Source organism: Sebastes fasciatus, chromosome 22, assembly GCF_043250625.1.
Source record: "Sebastes fasciatus isolate fSebFas1 chromosome 22, fSebFas1.pri, whole genome shotgun sequence".
Taxonomy (NCBI): domain Eukaryota; kingdom Metazoa; phylum Chordata; class Actinopteri; order Perciformes; family Sebastidae; genus Sebastes; species Sebastes fasciatus.
The window spans coordinates 9,106,881-9,122,606 of NC_133816.1; the positions used below are offsets into that span (position 1 = coordinate 9,106,881).

Sequence of the window (15,726 nt, forward strand, 5' to 3'; positions counted from 1 at the left end):
AGAAGGAAAAAACAAGAAGATATTTACATTTGAGAAGCTGGAACCACAACATTTTTTTAAAGCTCTTTAAAAAGTAGTTTCATTTTTGCGCTCCCCTCTGTCCTCTGTACTAAATCCTAGTCTGAATTGTAAGCATATAGATATACCATTGTCTTTCTTTTTTGTTGTTTCAATACTTTATTGAAAGAAAGCACATAAAATGTATAACAAACATGAACAAGACATTTTCAGGTTTAACAATCTCCCCTCCCTCCTCACCCACACTAGGGAAGAATGGGAGTGAAAATTAAGTAAAACATAATGGCAGAAATTACAGGAATAGAATAGTGAATACATACGCACACATACACACACACATATATATATATATATATATACACAGCCATACATACACAGAAAAATGTAAATGAAAAATAGATAAATTAGTCATAATGATGACAACAATAATAATACCACAATAATAAATAAATGAACAAAAAGAATTAAAAAACAATATGACTAGATTAAAAGATAGATAAAAACAAGTAAAAATAATAATAAAATAATGAAATTATAATAATTATGCTTATGAGTCTAGACTTCTAGTGTATAGTGTGACTACTGTACACCGGCACACACCAACCTGTAGTTAAGTCAAAATGTACAGTGTAATAAGGCATGTTTTTGTAGTTTCTCTTCTGTAGCTGCTATCTGCTGGGCCCCGGTCATATGACAAGGACAGCTGCCTCTTCACCGCCCTGCCCTACGTCTCCCTACGCGCTGATCAAAAATAGAAAATAGTCCCACAAAAATACTGATATTTTAAACCACTTAAAAAATAATTTCAAAAATAAGACGTTTCACTAGAATAAAACACTGATTATCAGACGTCAACGTTAATCTGGGATAGCGGAAACCGAAGTCTACCCCCCCCTCCTGCGGAACTAGACTCCTCTGCAACGTCATGTTGTTATTGTATCCCTCCGCCTGCAGTCGCACTAAGGAAAACAGCTGTGTTGAAGCTAACAGCTAAAGTTAGCATCGTGTTGTTGTTGTCGCGTGTGTGTCAGCGGATTTGAGCTTCTTACTTTGAGCAATATCGTTCAACCTCGGAGTGACCGACTTGTCGTCTGTCATCTCTTCATTAAAGATGAAGTTTCAGTACAAAGAAGAGCATCCTTTTGAGAAGAGGCGGTCTGAAGGCGAGAAGATCAGGAAGAAGTATCCGGACAGGGTGCCTGTGAGTAATGCTAAGCTAACAAGCTAAAGATCTACAGTGTATTGTAACACCAGTGCTGTTTAGCCAATTGTTAATGACTCTTAGTGTATAAAGTGAGTCTATAAACATGTGGTTAAACTGTAGCCACACCTAACTATCGTATATTTGACTGCCACGTTAGTAAACAGCCTACAAAGCTAACAATGCTAACGTTAGAGGTTAACCTGAATGTCTGAGTGTCGTCCGCGACATACAGGCCAGCTAGTACTAGTTTCATGTAATCCTTCCGTGTGTTTGTGTGTTTTAAACGATATTATTAATAAATCATAAAGGTAACATAGTGTTTTATTTGTTATAATGATTGCTGGTGTGGAAAGCATACAGTGTGAAGTGTGATTGTGGTCTGATTGGGTGTAGTCTTTAGGCTGTATGTTGAAATGTTGAGAGGTGCACCTTAAAATAGTGAGTCAACATACAGGACACTTGTTTACATCAACCTGGCTCTTGGAGGTAGATTTCTTTAGTCCACGACTATAGACATCTGAACTAAAAAGACTAGATTAATGACAGATTATAATGTGCTCTGGATGATTGATTTTGTCTTCACAATAACAATCTAGTTATTTTAATTTTTACAGCTGTTATCATACATCGACTTTGATTAACTGGATTTATTTCCATTATTGAGTAATCTTCCAATCATTTCTCAGTTAATTTTAACACTAATGTGGTGTATAAAATGTCAGGAAATAGTAAAAAACAGTTTCCCAGAGCACAAGATGACGTTTGTCTGTCATGTGTGTCTGATCAGTAGTCCAAAATCAATAGTCTAACATCCAAAGATATCAATTGTGCTGTCATAGAAGAAAAAAACAGAAGATATTTACATGTGAGAAACTGGAACCACAACATTTTTTAAGCTCTACAATGACACGCTAATGCCTGGCCATTCAGGTTGTTGTCCTATTTTTAGGATGAAGGGAAGAAACTTAAAAGTAGTTTCATTTTTGCGCTCCCCTCTGTCCTCTGTACTAAATCCTAATCTGAATTGTAAACATATAAATATACCATTGTCTTACTTTTTTGTTGATTCAATACTTTATTGAAAGAAAGCACATAAAATGTGTAACAAACATGAACAAGACATTTTCAGGTTTAACAATCTCCCCTTTCCTCACCCACACTAGGGAAGAATGGGAGTGGAAATTAAGTAAAAAATAATGGCAGGAAATTACAGGATGAATAGTGAATACATACGCACACATACATATTTGTATATATATATATATATATATATATATATATATATATATACCTACACCTACATACACAGCCTTACATAAACAGAAAAATGTTAATGGAAAATAAATAAATTAGTAATAATGATGACAACTATAATAACACAATAATAAATAAATGAACAAACAAATTAAAAAACAATAAATGACTAGATTAAAAGATGGATAAAAATGTAAAAATAATAAAATAATGATAATAATTACGCTTATGATTCTAGACTTCTAGTGTAGTGTGATTAATGTACACCGGCACACACCAACCTGTATACACGCACGTTGTCTTTCTGACTGACCGATTACAAAATACAAATTTAAACCAAATGAAACATCTGGTTTAAAAATATTCCAGTCCTCGCTTGACTGACAATTATTTGTATTCTCAGATCCCTTTTCTTAGAAATGTGAAACAAGTGCGTCTCACTTGATACACACAGCCTTTGTTCAGCTGAGAATATACTATATTAATTTGCTGAGAACATGTACAATGGTTCTTGTTTTTCTTTTTTTCCCCAGGTAATTGTGGAGAAAGCTCCCAAAGCCAGAATAGGAGATCTGGACAAGAAGAAATACCTTGTCCCCTCCGACCTGACAGGTAAATATTTTATTAGGTGCCAAGTTCTTGGACAACATTTAAATGACACTAGTAACATCTAAAATTATGTCTCTCTTTTATCAGTGGGCCAGTTTTACTTCCTCATCCGGAAAAGAATCCACTTGCGAGCTGAGGATGCGCTCTTCTTCTTTGTAAACAACGTCATTCCACCCACCTCAGCTACCATGGGACTGTTGTACCAGGCAAGAGTTGTTTCTGCCTCACGGACCTGCTCTCAGTCTTTATCAGCGTATTGTTTTTTTCCCTACTTATATTAAAGTGAGCTACATTTTTAATGCCATACTAACATGTTGTTTTCTCCTTACTCTCTTTCTCAGGAGCATCACGAAGAGGACTTTTTCCTCTACATTGCCTACAGTGATGAGAGCGTGTACGGCAGCAGCCAAAGGGAAATCTGATCCCGCTACCATCCCCCCCTTCCAACCACTACCCACCTTTCTGAGACCTCCACCATTCATTCATTTAAATATTAAATCCAACTCAGCAGCCTAGAGTTCCCAGAGTAAATATGTCAAATGCACTTTCACCACCCATGCATTACCCCCTCTCCCATCCATTTATGTCTTTATTATTCTGCAGTCTGAATTGTATTTGCCTCTATTTTTCTTTTCAGTAGCGACTCGAGTTAAGTGGCCAGTTATTTTTCTAGTGTCGTAATTGATCATACTTTACTGAAAAAAAAACTGAGAAAGAATAACGAAATAATGTTTGAACTAGGCCGTAAATATAGTTACCCCCAGGGTTAAGGGAAGAAAGGCATGGTATGTGAGTTCAAATCAGCTCTTATTGACAATGAAGATAGATTATTGTTTGTCCACTCTGTTGGCTTACAGGTATATTAAGTGTGTTTTGAGTTTAGGTGAGGGAATTGATAGTCGAAGGTAGGCTATTTTGTCTCTGGCAGAGTTAAAGGATAACTGTTTTGCAGCAGTTCTTTTCCTAGTAAAAACTGCAGTGTGAAGGTGATTTTTTTATTAAAAATTCACCAACCACTGAAGTCTGTGAATGAGAATTGAGTGGGCTGCCCCACATTTGGCCTTAGCAAGGAGTCTAATAGAATTCAGACTAAACAATCATCCTCTGCTTTCAGTGGTGAGACTATTATGTTGACTGCTACTATGATTACTGTTGTTGTTATTGTTAATTTTAGATGGCTTAATTTCTAAAAGGTATTGTAAAGCTGAGTGCAATTTTCTCTTTTTTTTTTTAAGTTTGTCTCCTTTTTTTAAAAAAGAAAAAAGATTTGAACTCTGTATACAGCTGCATTACTGGCTCTTTCTCTCCACTCATGACCATACATGATAAAATGTGATTAAAAAGCTATCTGTGTTTCTTGTCTTTATTGAATGTCTTAGGTCACAGGATTATTCAAAAATAACGTATAGACCAAACATTCAGTCATTACAGAAGTCCATTTTATTTATATCGCAAAAGGTAATACCTTTTAAGGGTCTGGGTATCATCGGATAATCCGTTTTTCCTTTGGAATTCAGAAAGGAAAAAACGTTTTTTATTTTTTCGTTTCTGAATCAAAAAATGAAAAACGAACCCAAACCGGGCCGTTTGTTTGTTTTTGCGAATTCCTTTTCTCATTATTCGTTTTGAATTGAAGAACGGAAGTCACGTGGGTTTTTCGTTTTAAACCACAAACGAAAAACGGAATCACGTGGTGCTCTGTTTGTTTTTTGTTTCAAAACGAAAAACGAAAAAAACAAATTAAAAAAACGATCCGATTTAGTTTCTTCAAGTTTCTTTCTGTAATTTTCTCTTTTGAATCGAGGAGTGGAGAACGGCAGTCACGTGACCAGGAAGTGAAGGCAAACATGTCAAAATAAAAGCCAAGAAGATAGTTTGGTCATATTATAAAAGTGTAACATTATGATCGAGGTAACAGTAGAAGATAAATAGGCTAAATAAATACATACTGTACCTAAAAAAGCCTAATTAATTATATATCCTAGACACCTACACTGTGCCAAAATCATGGAAATTCACAATAATTAGGCCTGTGCTAAAAAAGCCAGGCGCAAGTAAGCCAAATGATCTGTGGCCCATTGCAATAACCTCCATATTGTGTAAAACCATGGAACGAGTTCTTGCCAGCCACCTGACCAGCACAGTGGCTACTAAGCTAGATCTGCTCCAGTTCGCTTAAATAAGAGCGACAGAGTCCCAGACGACGCTGTGCTGACTGCTTAACACCGTCCACAAAACACCTTATGCATCCTAAAGGTTATGCCAGAGCTTTATTTGTGGATTTTAGCTCAGCTTTTAACTCAATGAAGACGCATATTCTCCTGAAAAGGCTCCTTGATCTCAACATCAACACAGGATTAGTTGTGTGGATCAGAGGGTCTGTGTCAGGGAGAACATATCAGACGTGCTGCCCACAAGGCTGTGTTCTTTCCTCTGTGCTATTCTCTCTTTTTACTAATGAATTTATGACCAATGAGAAACATTTTAGACTGTTTAAGTATGTGGATGACATGGCCTTAGTTGACCTTTTACAGGAAACAGGCCCACTAGGTGAAGCTGCCTATCTGGCCCACACTACAGCCCTTCAGACACGGTGTCACACTAGCCAGCTAGAAATCAATGTGGCCGAGAAGAAAGAATTAATCATGTGCTGCACAAAACAACATTTGATCACAGAGCCAGTTTCACTTGATGGCCAACATGTTGAAACTGTGGGACACTTTAAATACCTCGGTACAGTCCTGGACACCCAGGTGAGCTTCTCTGAAAATACAGAGTATATCTTCAAGAGATGCTCACAGCGACTTTATCTTCTAAGGAAACTTAGTGGCCTCGGTGTCAGCCGGCAGATTTTAGAATTAGTGTACAAAACTATTGTTGAGAGGATTTTAACCTTTAACCTTCCTGCCTGGTACGGTCACCTACACTGTAGATAGAAGAATAAACTGTCTAGGATTGTGTCAATGGTAGGCAAAATAGGTGGTAAACCCCAAAAGCCCTTGACTCAACTTTTTACAGAAAGGACGAGGAAGAAAGCGAGGAGCATCCTGGCAGATAGCTCCCATCCTCTCTGCAGCCAGTCGGGAGGCGCTATAGAGTCCCTCTGGCAACTAAACATGTGTTTAAAAAGTCTTTCATCCCAAATGCCATCAATACTCTTAACTCAACACAGTGACTGAGCAGATCTGAGCCACAGACACTGACATGAACTGTTTTTAATGTGTAACATAACCTGTCTCTGTTTTTTACTAACTGCTGTCTGTTGTTTTCTGTGTTTTGTGAGCCGAAGAGAAAAATCCACCCTCGTGGACAATAAAGTTTGATTGAATTGATCAGTTCATATTGAGGGGCCGTCAGCTTTACAATTTAGTTTGGAGGGAGATTCGGTACCAGTGAAGTCAGTGCATTTTATGAGTGGGCCTTCTGTGACGTTACCCACCGTAGGGGTCAGAGGTCACCACTCCTCAATCCCCAAGGATTTTCTTTTCAGTCAAATTTTCAATTTTGACGCATTTATAGATGAAAAGTCAAGTCAATAATCCTGGTCAATGATAGAGAAGTATGGTTGATCAGCATGTTTGCCAATCTTCAGACATCATAGTCTAATATGAGGATTAATCAGCCTGAGTTCTGAAGGAACCGGCCCTCTACCTCCAAGAGGTCAGGGCACAGTTACGTGTTGGTTAATCTTGTGTGACAAAGAGATTTTCCAAACAAAGCATAATAATACAATTTATTCCAAACAATTAATGTTGCATAAGTAAGATAACAGAGTTTACAGAATTCTGGATCCAATCAACGTGTCCCTGACAACATACAATGCATGGGTCAGTTCGCGAAGTCTGAACCCCAAGCTATCCCTGATCCAGCGTTTTTATGGTTTACACAATATCAATAGTCATGAGCTTAAGGCACGTGATGTTTTTGCTGCATATCTTCTTTTTTGTTTCTTCTTCTGACTCCATCCTCCCGTGACCTTGTGAAAAGAACAGAACATGCAGTCCCGTGTGCCTCCCCCCTGTCCTCGCCCTTGAGTAGTTCAAAGCCTCTCCAAATGCTGCCGGAGATTATTACAATGTGACTATATAGAAATCTACAGTCACCGAATCACCTCCTCAAGGAACAAAACAGTGCAACAACAACTGAACAGCCCCAAGTCCTTCATTCATTCACCCTGAGTTATGCCCTTAGAAGCTAATAATTGAGAGACAGTTATTGAGCAATCATGAAACAATACAACAGTTTTCAGCTTCCCTTATAAGCAGGTTATTTCAGGTCATTGTAAGCACTTTTGTACATAATAAATCCAACAGTTCACTAAAAAACTGAAATCACTAACTTTCTGTATTCTGTTTGGTGGTTTATGAGGCTTTTCAATAATTTCTAGTCTATTTGGTATAATATGTAATTTAGTTAATTTGTTCGACATCATGATAAGGCTGATTTTTCAACCAGTGGTTATGACATTAATGCCAGCTAGACAGAATAAAGCTCTGTCTGTCATGACAATAGAACTGTACTGAAAGCCTTTCCTTTACTCGGGTGACTCTTTACAGTCGTCTGAAGACAGCAGGTATCTGTTAAATCTACAGTATCTAGAGTGATGGAGTGGCCTTCAGTCCAGTACAGTATTGTCATGACAGACAGAGCTTTATTCTGTCTAGCTGGCATTAATGTCATAATCGCTGGTTGAAAAATCATCATTATCATGATGTAGAACTACTCGGCTACAGCCTTCCTAATGGAGTGCAGGGGATCAGGTGGAAGTGTCAGGTGTGTTGAAAGGATTAGCCACATAGTGCTTCTCACCTGCCGACATAAAGAAACAGCCCATAGTAAGGGTGTGAGAGAGAAAAGTGTCAATTATGTGAGAGTTCTGTATAACATCTGTAGAGACCCTCCCTGTTGTATAACATCTGTAGAGACCCTCCCTGTAATTTATCACACACTTTTTTGATAAAAGACATTCATGTGTTAATGAAAAGAACAAAACAAAAAAATATCTATGTATGTACTTATTTGTGTATTTATTTAGCCTATTTATCTTCTACTGTTACTTTGATCCTGTGCTTAAATAATGTTACACTTTTATAATATGACCACACTATCTTCTTGGCTTTTATTTTGACATGTTTGCCTTCACTTCCTGGTCACGTGACTGCCGTTCTCCGCTCCTCGATTCAGAAGAGAAAATGACAGAAAGAAACTTGAAGAAACTAAATCGGATCGTTTTTTTAATTTGTTTTTTCGTTTTTCGTTTGGAAACAAAAAACAAACAGAGCACCACGTGATTCCGTTTTTCGTTTGTGGTTTAAAACGAAAAAACGAAAAACCCACGTGACTTCCGTTCTTCAATTAAAAACGAATAATGAGAAAAGGAATTCGCAAAAACAAACAAACGGCCCGGTTTGGGTTCGTTTTTCATTTTTTGATTCAGAAACGAAAAACGAGAAAACGGCCGTTTTCTGGTTTTTGGTTTAAAACGAAAAAATAAAAAAAGTTTTTTCCTTTCTGAATTCCAAAGGAAAAACGGATTATCCGATGATACCCAGACCAGAAACTCTCGCGAGACTGTTAAGGTTAGGCATTGTTTTTGAATAGTTAAAGTTAAGCATTGATTTTTAATTGTTGATGTTAGGCAATGACCTAGAATAGTTGAGGTTAAGCATTGTCTTCTAATAGAAAAGTTTAGGTATTCACTTCAAATAGTTTCTCGTGAGTGAGTCTCGCGAGAATTTTTGCAGATCTCAGACCAGATTTCGCAATTTGCGGGCTCCCTTCTAGAGCATGGATGTATGAAGAGTCAAGAAACCAGGAACAAAAGTATGACATCAGTGAGGCCTAATGTCAATATGTTAGTGTATAATAATCCATTTATATATAGTTAACTGCAGTTAAATGGACTTTTTTTGTTTGGAAATTGTATCTACGAGAGAATTAATTTCCTGCTCCAGAAAGAAGACAAAGTAAATGGTGTGTGTGCTGCCTCTTAGTTATTATTAAAGTTTCTGTCATATTAATCATCCAGTCTTCACAAAATCAATATCACGTGTGTGTGTGTGGGTGGAACTTTAAATTTCTACTTACTTTCGTCGTGCGAAGTCGTCTCTGTGGCGCAATTGGTTAGCGCGTTCGGCTGTTAACCGAAAGGTTGGTGGTTCGAGCCCACCCAGGGACGAGATACGTTTTCTTGTTGACCAGCTGTTACCTTTATAACACACTCGTCTCTGTTCCCTGAATTATGTTTCCATGTCCATTGTCAGTATTGCTTGTGTAGATGCATTGATAATATAATAGTGTCTTGAAAATAATTCAAGATACAAGTGTTATTTGATGCAATGTATATTTATTATTCAAACTTTATTTCAGACACACAGGAGGGTCCATAGCAATAAAAGAAAAGAAAAAGAAACAAAAAACATACAAGATAAGACCACAGCAGTTCATCTTTAATTCATATGTAGGCTATCTCGCCAGTGTTTTCTGAGCCTGGATGAGTACCAGAGTGCAGCTCTTGCTCGGGCTGGTTAAAGCCTCTATGATGCTGTTCTCTGACTCATCCAAGCAACAAATTAAATTATACATCAGATGTCTTAAAAGTGCCTCACATGTAGGAATACCAGAGGACACAAACAGTTGACTGGCACTATGCCACCTGGGAACCCGAAGCAACAACCTCATTGCATCATTTGTAAGCCACTATGAGCCTTCACATACTACTTTTCTTGTAGCTCAACCAAAGATGAGCTGTGTACAAAGGCGTGCAGAAAGCTCTAAATAATGAACATTTTACATATACAGAACACATACTGAACTTACGAAGCAACATATTTGCCTGAGCATATAGTTTACAGCACTGTCGATAGATATCTATGTCATCATTCCAATCATCAGTGAGCAAATGGCCAAGGTATTTTATTTCCTTGCATGTCTTGAGAGGAATATCGCACAAATGAAACACAGGAAGAACTCATTTCTTATCTTCTCTACTTCTGACTATCATCACATTACTCTTTTTGGCATTAAATTTAACGTCGTAGTCTTTGCCGTATTGTGAGCACACCTTCAGTAATTGCTGCAGGCCAGCACTACATGGACTGAGAATTACCAGGTCATCAGCATACATTAGGTGATTGATAACAGAGTTACCAACAAGACAGCCTGTGTTACACCCATTCAATTGTTTCGATAGGTCATCCATATACACATTGAACAAAATAGGAGACAAAATACCACCTTGGCGAACACCATTATTGACATGAAACATGGCAGATACAGCATTGCTCCATTTAACCTGCATTGTTTGATGTGAATACCAGAAAACTAGTATTCTAAGTATATACTTTGGAACAACTCTGGCAAGTAGTTTCAGGAATAATTTTTCGTGATTAACCCCGTCAAAGGCCTTAGATGCATCAATAAAGCACATAAATACAGTGGAGTTTTGGCTTCCATACTCAGCAACCATTTCCTTTAGAGCATAGATACACATATAAGTGCACTTATTATCTTGAGTAGTCCTATATTTACAATGACATTATCAAAATAAGATACTCTCATGTGTCTGAAAAGCTTCTTAGAAATTGAGATTAGAGTGGGGGGATCTGATATACAAAATACAGGGGGGGGGACTACAATTCCCAAAATGCAATTCGGTAAGGAAAATAGTCGGAAGTCGTCGTCATGGGGACCGGAAGCGCAACATTATCACCCGGGCAGAAGATCTAGCTCACTGTTTATGTTTTGTGTTGTGAATTTATCTTCGTTAACTGCTCCAGATACAAACAAGTCAACTCTAATTTAACACCGCAAGACGGTTAGGTTCTTACTCAACGACCCACAAAGCAACAAAAGTAAGAGTCGTTGTGCTTTTATCACTGTTGACGTTAGCTAGAGCAGATAACGTTACCATACAATGCTAATGCTAGGCTAACTTAGCAGTTAGGCCTGTAACCGTTACATCTAAGGTGTTGCTACTGGTTACTGCACACGTGAGATCTTGATCTTTTACATGCAACCCCGGTTATTTTATGTGTAACCTATCACACAACTGTTAAACTAAACACCACAGCTGGCCCCACCGCTGCCTGTCACCATGCCCGCCCTGCTGGAGAGACCCAAGCTGTCCAACGCGATGGCCAGAGCCCTCCACAAACACATCATGAGGGAGAGGGAGCGCAAGAGACAAGGTGGGCACCCACTGACTGACTGACTCACTGACTGGATGGATGTGTGTGTATCTGTCTGTGCAACTAGCCTAGCCAAGTGTGGCTGGACTGTCACTGAAGTGTACAAATCTGACAACATAATGTGATTGTGTGTTCCTAAGTGCCCATTTCCCATTTAGTCTATTTTCCTTCTGCAAGAATGACTCTGAATTCTGCCTCCCAACATACCCCAGCATCTACTTACTATTCTCTTAAATATGCAGCTTTCTATACTCACTCAGAAATACCATGATCATTATGTATGTTGTGATATTGGCTGCTGCTCCCCAAGTGCTCCACAGACAGACTCAGGAAATCCTTTCTCCCCCGAGCCATCACACTGTACAACACCTCTGTAGGGAGGGGGGACAAAGAAGGACGGTCTGCAGGACAGATAATAATGCATACAGTGCATTTTCATAGACTAAGCTACTGGAGTTACCCTGCACTATACTCATTTTTAACAGTCTCTTCTGCACTATATTCACTTTTTTTAATAGTCGTGTATCAAAGCTGTTACCCTGCACTATATTCAGTTTGAACAGTTTTCTTCATCTCCTTGTATTTTTACATCTGGTATATTTGTTTGTACTTTGTATTTTGCACTACTAACTTTTTTACTGCCTTTTTACTAACATGTTTTGCACTATGGAACTGTGATGCTGGAAACTTGAATTTCCCTCGGGATCAATAAAGTTACCATCTATCTATCTATCTATCTATCTATAAGTTTTTTTTTATGTCTATGTGCAATACTGCAGACCACTCCATAACCTAAACTACTCATTTTAGGATATTATGAAACCATAAAAGCAAGCCATTAATGCCATTTTATTTCTCAACTGACTTAGTTATCAAATTGGAATTGGTGGACATAACATTAGAAACCCATTTCAATATAGTGCAATACTTTCGTTTAAATATTCTTTCAATATTTTTTCCACGTGTAGACAAAAAATCTTTAAGGATAATGAAATTTAAAAACATCCAAATGGAATACAAGCTTCATAAACACAGGCCATGTATTGGATTGGATTATTTCTTATAATACTTGCTCATTATTTTTTTAACTAATGGATTTTAATGTGTTTTCCACCACCACTGAATAACATGAATCCAATATTTCAGAGGAGGAAGAGGTGGACAAAATGATGGAGCAGAAGATGAAAGAGGAGGAAGAGAGGAAGAGGACAAAAGAAATCGAGGAGAGGATGTCTTTGGAGGAAACCAAAGAACAGGTTGGAAAACATTTAAACTGCATTGTGTGCCGTCTTGCCCTTTGGTTGGGGACAAATAATATATGGCAAATTAGTTTTCTAATACTATGGTTCCCAACCCCAAACTAAACTTCAGGTGATGAAGATGGGAGAAAAACTTCAGGGACTCCAAGAGGAGAAACACCAGCTCTTCTTACAGCTCAAGAAAGTACTTCATGAGGAGGAAAAGAGGCGCAGAAAGGAGCAGAGGTAGTAAGGATGACGCAGCTTTTTTCAGTACTTTCAGTACATAACGGTATGACAGAATTCATTTTTATTAAACCAAGACGCGTTCTGAAGTATGTTTGGTACTCAGTTGCATGTTTGTCCTTTCTAGTGATATCACAACATTGACGTCGGCCAGCTACCAACCCAGCTTGCCGATGCACGCAGGGCAGCACCTCCTCAGCATTCAAGGTGAGGTAGTTTTCAAGTATTAATATGTCTAACTTCATCTGGGTTATCTGGAAAATTGTCTTTTGGACATTATTAGTCAACTGATTCTTCTCTTTGCATCTCTCAGGCAGTCCAGTCGGCCACAGTCGACCCGGTGCGCTACTTGCAGAACGTAGTAAACAGCTGTTCCCAGCTGCTGTGATTCCGGTGAGTAAAGGGCTGTTTCACTCAAAGAACTGATGTCTTTTCATAAATCTTGTCACCTTTAAATCCATGTCCTTGGTTTAGACTCCAGTATTGCGTATTACTCTGTTTAACCCTTTTTCTTCCTCCTCCTCTTTTAGGCACGTCACTATCAGACGCCTGGGTTCAGCTCAGGCTCAGCAGAGCACGGACAGTTCAGCGGCGGCGGGGGGGTCCATGAGTCCTACGGGGTGGCTCAAGCCCAGCATCCCTCCACCTACGCCCCTGGACCATCAGTACCTGTCAGTTTCGCAAGCAGCTCTCAGATCAGAGGTAAAGGACGGGCGTCTGTTGAAGCGGCAGGATCTCACGTAGTCTTGTAGTATAAGGAAACGTGCACATTGGGCTGTAGCGATTGTCATAAGACAAAAGTTTCTTTCATTCTCCCACAGGTGCGTCTGCGTTTCAGGCCATGCAGTACCTCCCCCACCAGCAGCCCGGCTACCCCGTCCACAGCCACTTCACCTCCCAGCCCGGTCAGTTCCTTGTATTTTGGGGTTTCTACTAGAACATGTTTACATGCTTTTAATGTTAAAAAACACTTTATTTTTCTCATACCGGCTGTCTTCTGTCTGAAATACTCTGTTTGAGCTCCTGCCCCGCCCTTTCTCGAAAAGCCCAGTCTGATCTGATTGGTCAGCTGGTCTACTCTGTTGTGATTGCTCAACTAAACCAAACTCTCCAACTAGCTTTGTTTGAGGGCGTGCCAAACTAACCGCTCAGCAGGTATTATGCAAATACTTGCTTACATCAAGTTACGAAAGAAAAGGGGGGACTTCAAGCAAGGTGTTATGGGGAGAGTAACTCCCTTTGCAGACCTTTTACATGCACAAAACACTATATAACACACCAAAGGAAAGGGGGAAAAGCACAAAAGCATAATAGGTCCTCTTTAATAACATTCAGCCACAGCCTAAAGAAAATGCAGAGTACTGTGAAATAACCTGACCGTGGGCTCTGATGTAAATGGCTGTTTGGTTATAAACCATAACCTCTATATCTCATGCAGGATACATTCCCGGAGCAGGAATCCCCCTCCAGAAGCAGCTGGAACACGCCAACCAACAGTCCGGCTTTACCGATGCAGTAAGAAATGAAATATCAACAGTTTACTCATATATATATATATATATATATATATATATATAACAGCTTCATACATTTCACAAATTGAGAATTTTGAGACACTTAATAAACAGTATTGAATAATGTGTTCTAAAAAAGAGGGATTGTGTTTCAAAATGCTGAAGCTCTACAAAATGATGATTAATTTGTAATTATAAGCACAACTCCCTTATCTGATTACAATTTATGTCCTTCTGTCTCGTTGATGTTCTCACAGGGTGCTTTGAGGCCGATGCACCCGCCAGCCATGCATCCTTCTGCTCCGGGACTGCTGCCCACGCCGTCGATGGCGGTCCAGATTCCCACAGCAAAGGTGAATCCCCAAAACACACACAGCTCTTTTCACTTAACCCTTTCATTCATCTTCATCACTCCCTCTCGTATACATATCTTTAGCCATGCAAGCAGGATATCAAAACCCAACCGGTTTGAATTGTATCACTATAGTTTATCCTCTGGCGCCACCCTGAGGCTGCTTAGAAATAATTTTCCATCTTCCAGTTTTGGATTAAATGCCTCCTCTAACCCCTGACTTCCTCTTGATATAAGCCTTTCTACGCTGTCGTTAATGTGTTTCTGTTTATGATGTGCACACTCCATTTACTGTATCCACGTTTCCACCACCAGGCCCCGTTCCAGACCTCTCCCCAGGGCGCTCCTCGCCACGGCTTCCTCCCTCACAGCCAGAGCGGCCAGAGGTTCTACCACCACGGCAAGTAACTCACAGCCACCTTTTTTGCCTTCATCGTCTTCATCGTCAACCGAGACCTCTCAGCTTCGCTCGGGATTCTGGAGAACCTTTTGAGTAATGGATCGCCTTCTTCAAACGAAGTCAGTAGGCTGGATTGTGCCATGCGATTTGTGTTTTATTTCCTGTCCAGTATCTTGTTTGGACTTTGAGTGATCAGCAGTCCTCATTCTTATGTGCTTCTGTAAACATCCAACTTTGATTTTTACATAACTTCAAATGATTAATTTGTAAAAAAATAGATTATTTTACCTACCCCGTAAAGCAGCTCTGGAGGTGCTTATGTGCAGAATGCATGAACCAGAGCTTAATCTTTGTATACTAACATTCATAATTACAACATTAGTGGAGGGTTCAGCGTCTCTGCTGTGACTTTGCTCACTAAAAAGACGAAAAAAAACAGACAATTAATAGTTCAGCTGGTTATGTGGATTAAATCAACATGTTTCCGCTGATGTCACATGCACACTGTTACAATGATGGGGGATTTCCAGTGTTTTGGATTGTCCTCTTCTCGAGTCTCTGCTGTTTTAAAGCTTTTCTGTTGATAAATAAAATGATAAGCCAACACCACGTCCAACAGTTTGTGTCATCTTTATTTGTATTTTTTGGCCATGGAGACATTCTGCACAGTTTGGGTTTTCTGTATGAACACAAAGTAAGGAT

General features: G+C 39.1%; 2 protein-coding genes and 1 non-coding gene across 6 annotated transcripts; all 3 read left to right on the plus strand.

Annotated features, from left to right (window-relative positions):
- The first annotated feature begins 966 nt into the window (after window positions 1-966).
- Window positions 967-4,432, plus strand: gabarapb (GABA(A) receptor-associated protein b). Its single transcript, XM_074623300.1, has 4 exons — window positions 967-1,219; window positions 3,010-3,088; window positions 3,173-3,291; window positions 3,427-4,432. Exons 1-4 carry the CDS (start codon window positions 1,130-1,132, stop codon window positions 3,505-3,507), a joined length of 369 nt encoding a protein of 122 aa, XP_074479401.1. The 5' UTR covers window positions 967-1,129; the 3' UTR covers window positions 3,508-4,432.
- A 4,757-nt stretch (window positions 4,433-9,189) lies between these two features.
- On the plus strand, window positions 9,190-9,263 carry trnan-guu (transfer RNA asparagine (anticodon GUU)). The gene has a single exon. It is a non-coding gene; the product is annotated as a tRNA-Asn (tRNA).
- A 1,493-nt stretch (window positions 9,264-10,756) lies between these two features.
- gps2 (G protein pathway suppressor 2) lies at window positions 10,757-15,633 on the plus strand. Of its 4 annotated transcripts, none has more exons than XM_074623291.1 (11): window positions 10,757-10,938; window positions 11,157-11,274; window positions 12,421-12,530; window positions 12,646-12,761; window positions 12,886-12,965; window positions 13,072-13,151; window positions 13,289-13,460; window positions 13,580-13,663; window positions 14,197-14,273; window positions 14,518-14,625; window positions 14,940-15,633. In XM_074623291.1, exons 2-11 carry the CDS (start codon window positions 11,181-11,183, stop codon window positions 15,030-15,032), a joined length of 1,014 nt encoding a protein of 337 aa, XP_074479392.1. In that variant the 5' UTR covers window positions 10,757-10,938; window positions 11,157-11,180; the 3' UTR covers window positions 15,033-15,633. The 4 variants fall into 4 exon arrangements, with proteins under 4 accessions (XP_074479392.1, XP_074479394.1, XP_074479393.1 ...); XM_074623293.1 differs by having other exon boundaries at window positions 14,530-14,625; XM_074623292.1 differs by having other exon boundaries at window positions 12,646-12,758.
- Window positions 15,634-15,726: the final 93 nt, after the last annotated feature.

Excerpts from the sequence above, each read along its gene's own strand:
- gabarapb (XM_074623300.1), top strand. The coding sequence starts at position 1,130 with ATGAAGTTTCAGTACAAAGAAGAGCATCCTTTTGAGAAGAGGCGGTCT. Across the intron at positions 3,089-3,172 it reads TGTCCCCTCCGACCTGACAG|TGGGCCAGTTTTACTTCCTC; the intron begins GTAAATATTTTA and ends CTCTTTTATCAG. Across the intron at positions 3,292-3,426 it reads CCATGGGACTGTTGTACCAG|GAGCATCACGAAGAGGACTT; the intron begins GCAAGAGTTGTT and ends TCTCTTTCTCAG.
- gps2 (XM_074623291.1), top strand. The coding sequence starts at position 11,181 with ATGCCCGCCCTGCTGGAGAGACCCAAGCTGTCCAACGCGATGGCCAGA. Across the intron at positions 13,152-13,288 it reads TCCCAGCTGCTGTGATTCCG|GCACGTCACTATCAGACGCC; the intron begins GTGAGTAAAGGG and ends CTCCTCTTTTAG. Across the intron at positions 14,626-14,939 it reads TCCAGATTCCCACAGCAAAG|GCCCCGTTCCAGACCTCTCC; the intron begins GTGAATCCCCAA and ends TTCCACCACCAG.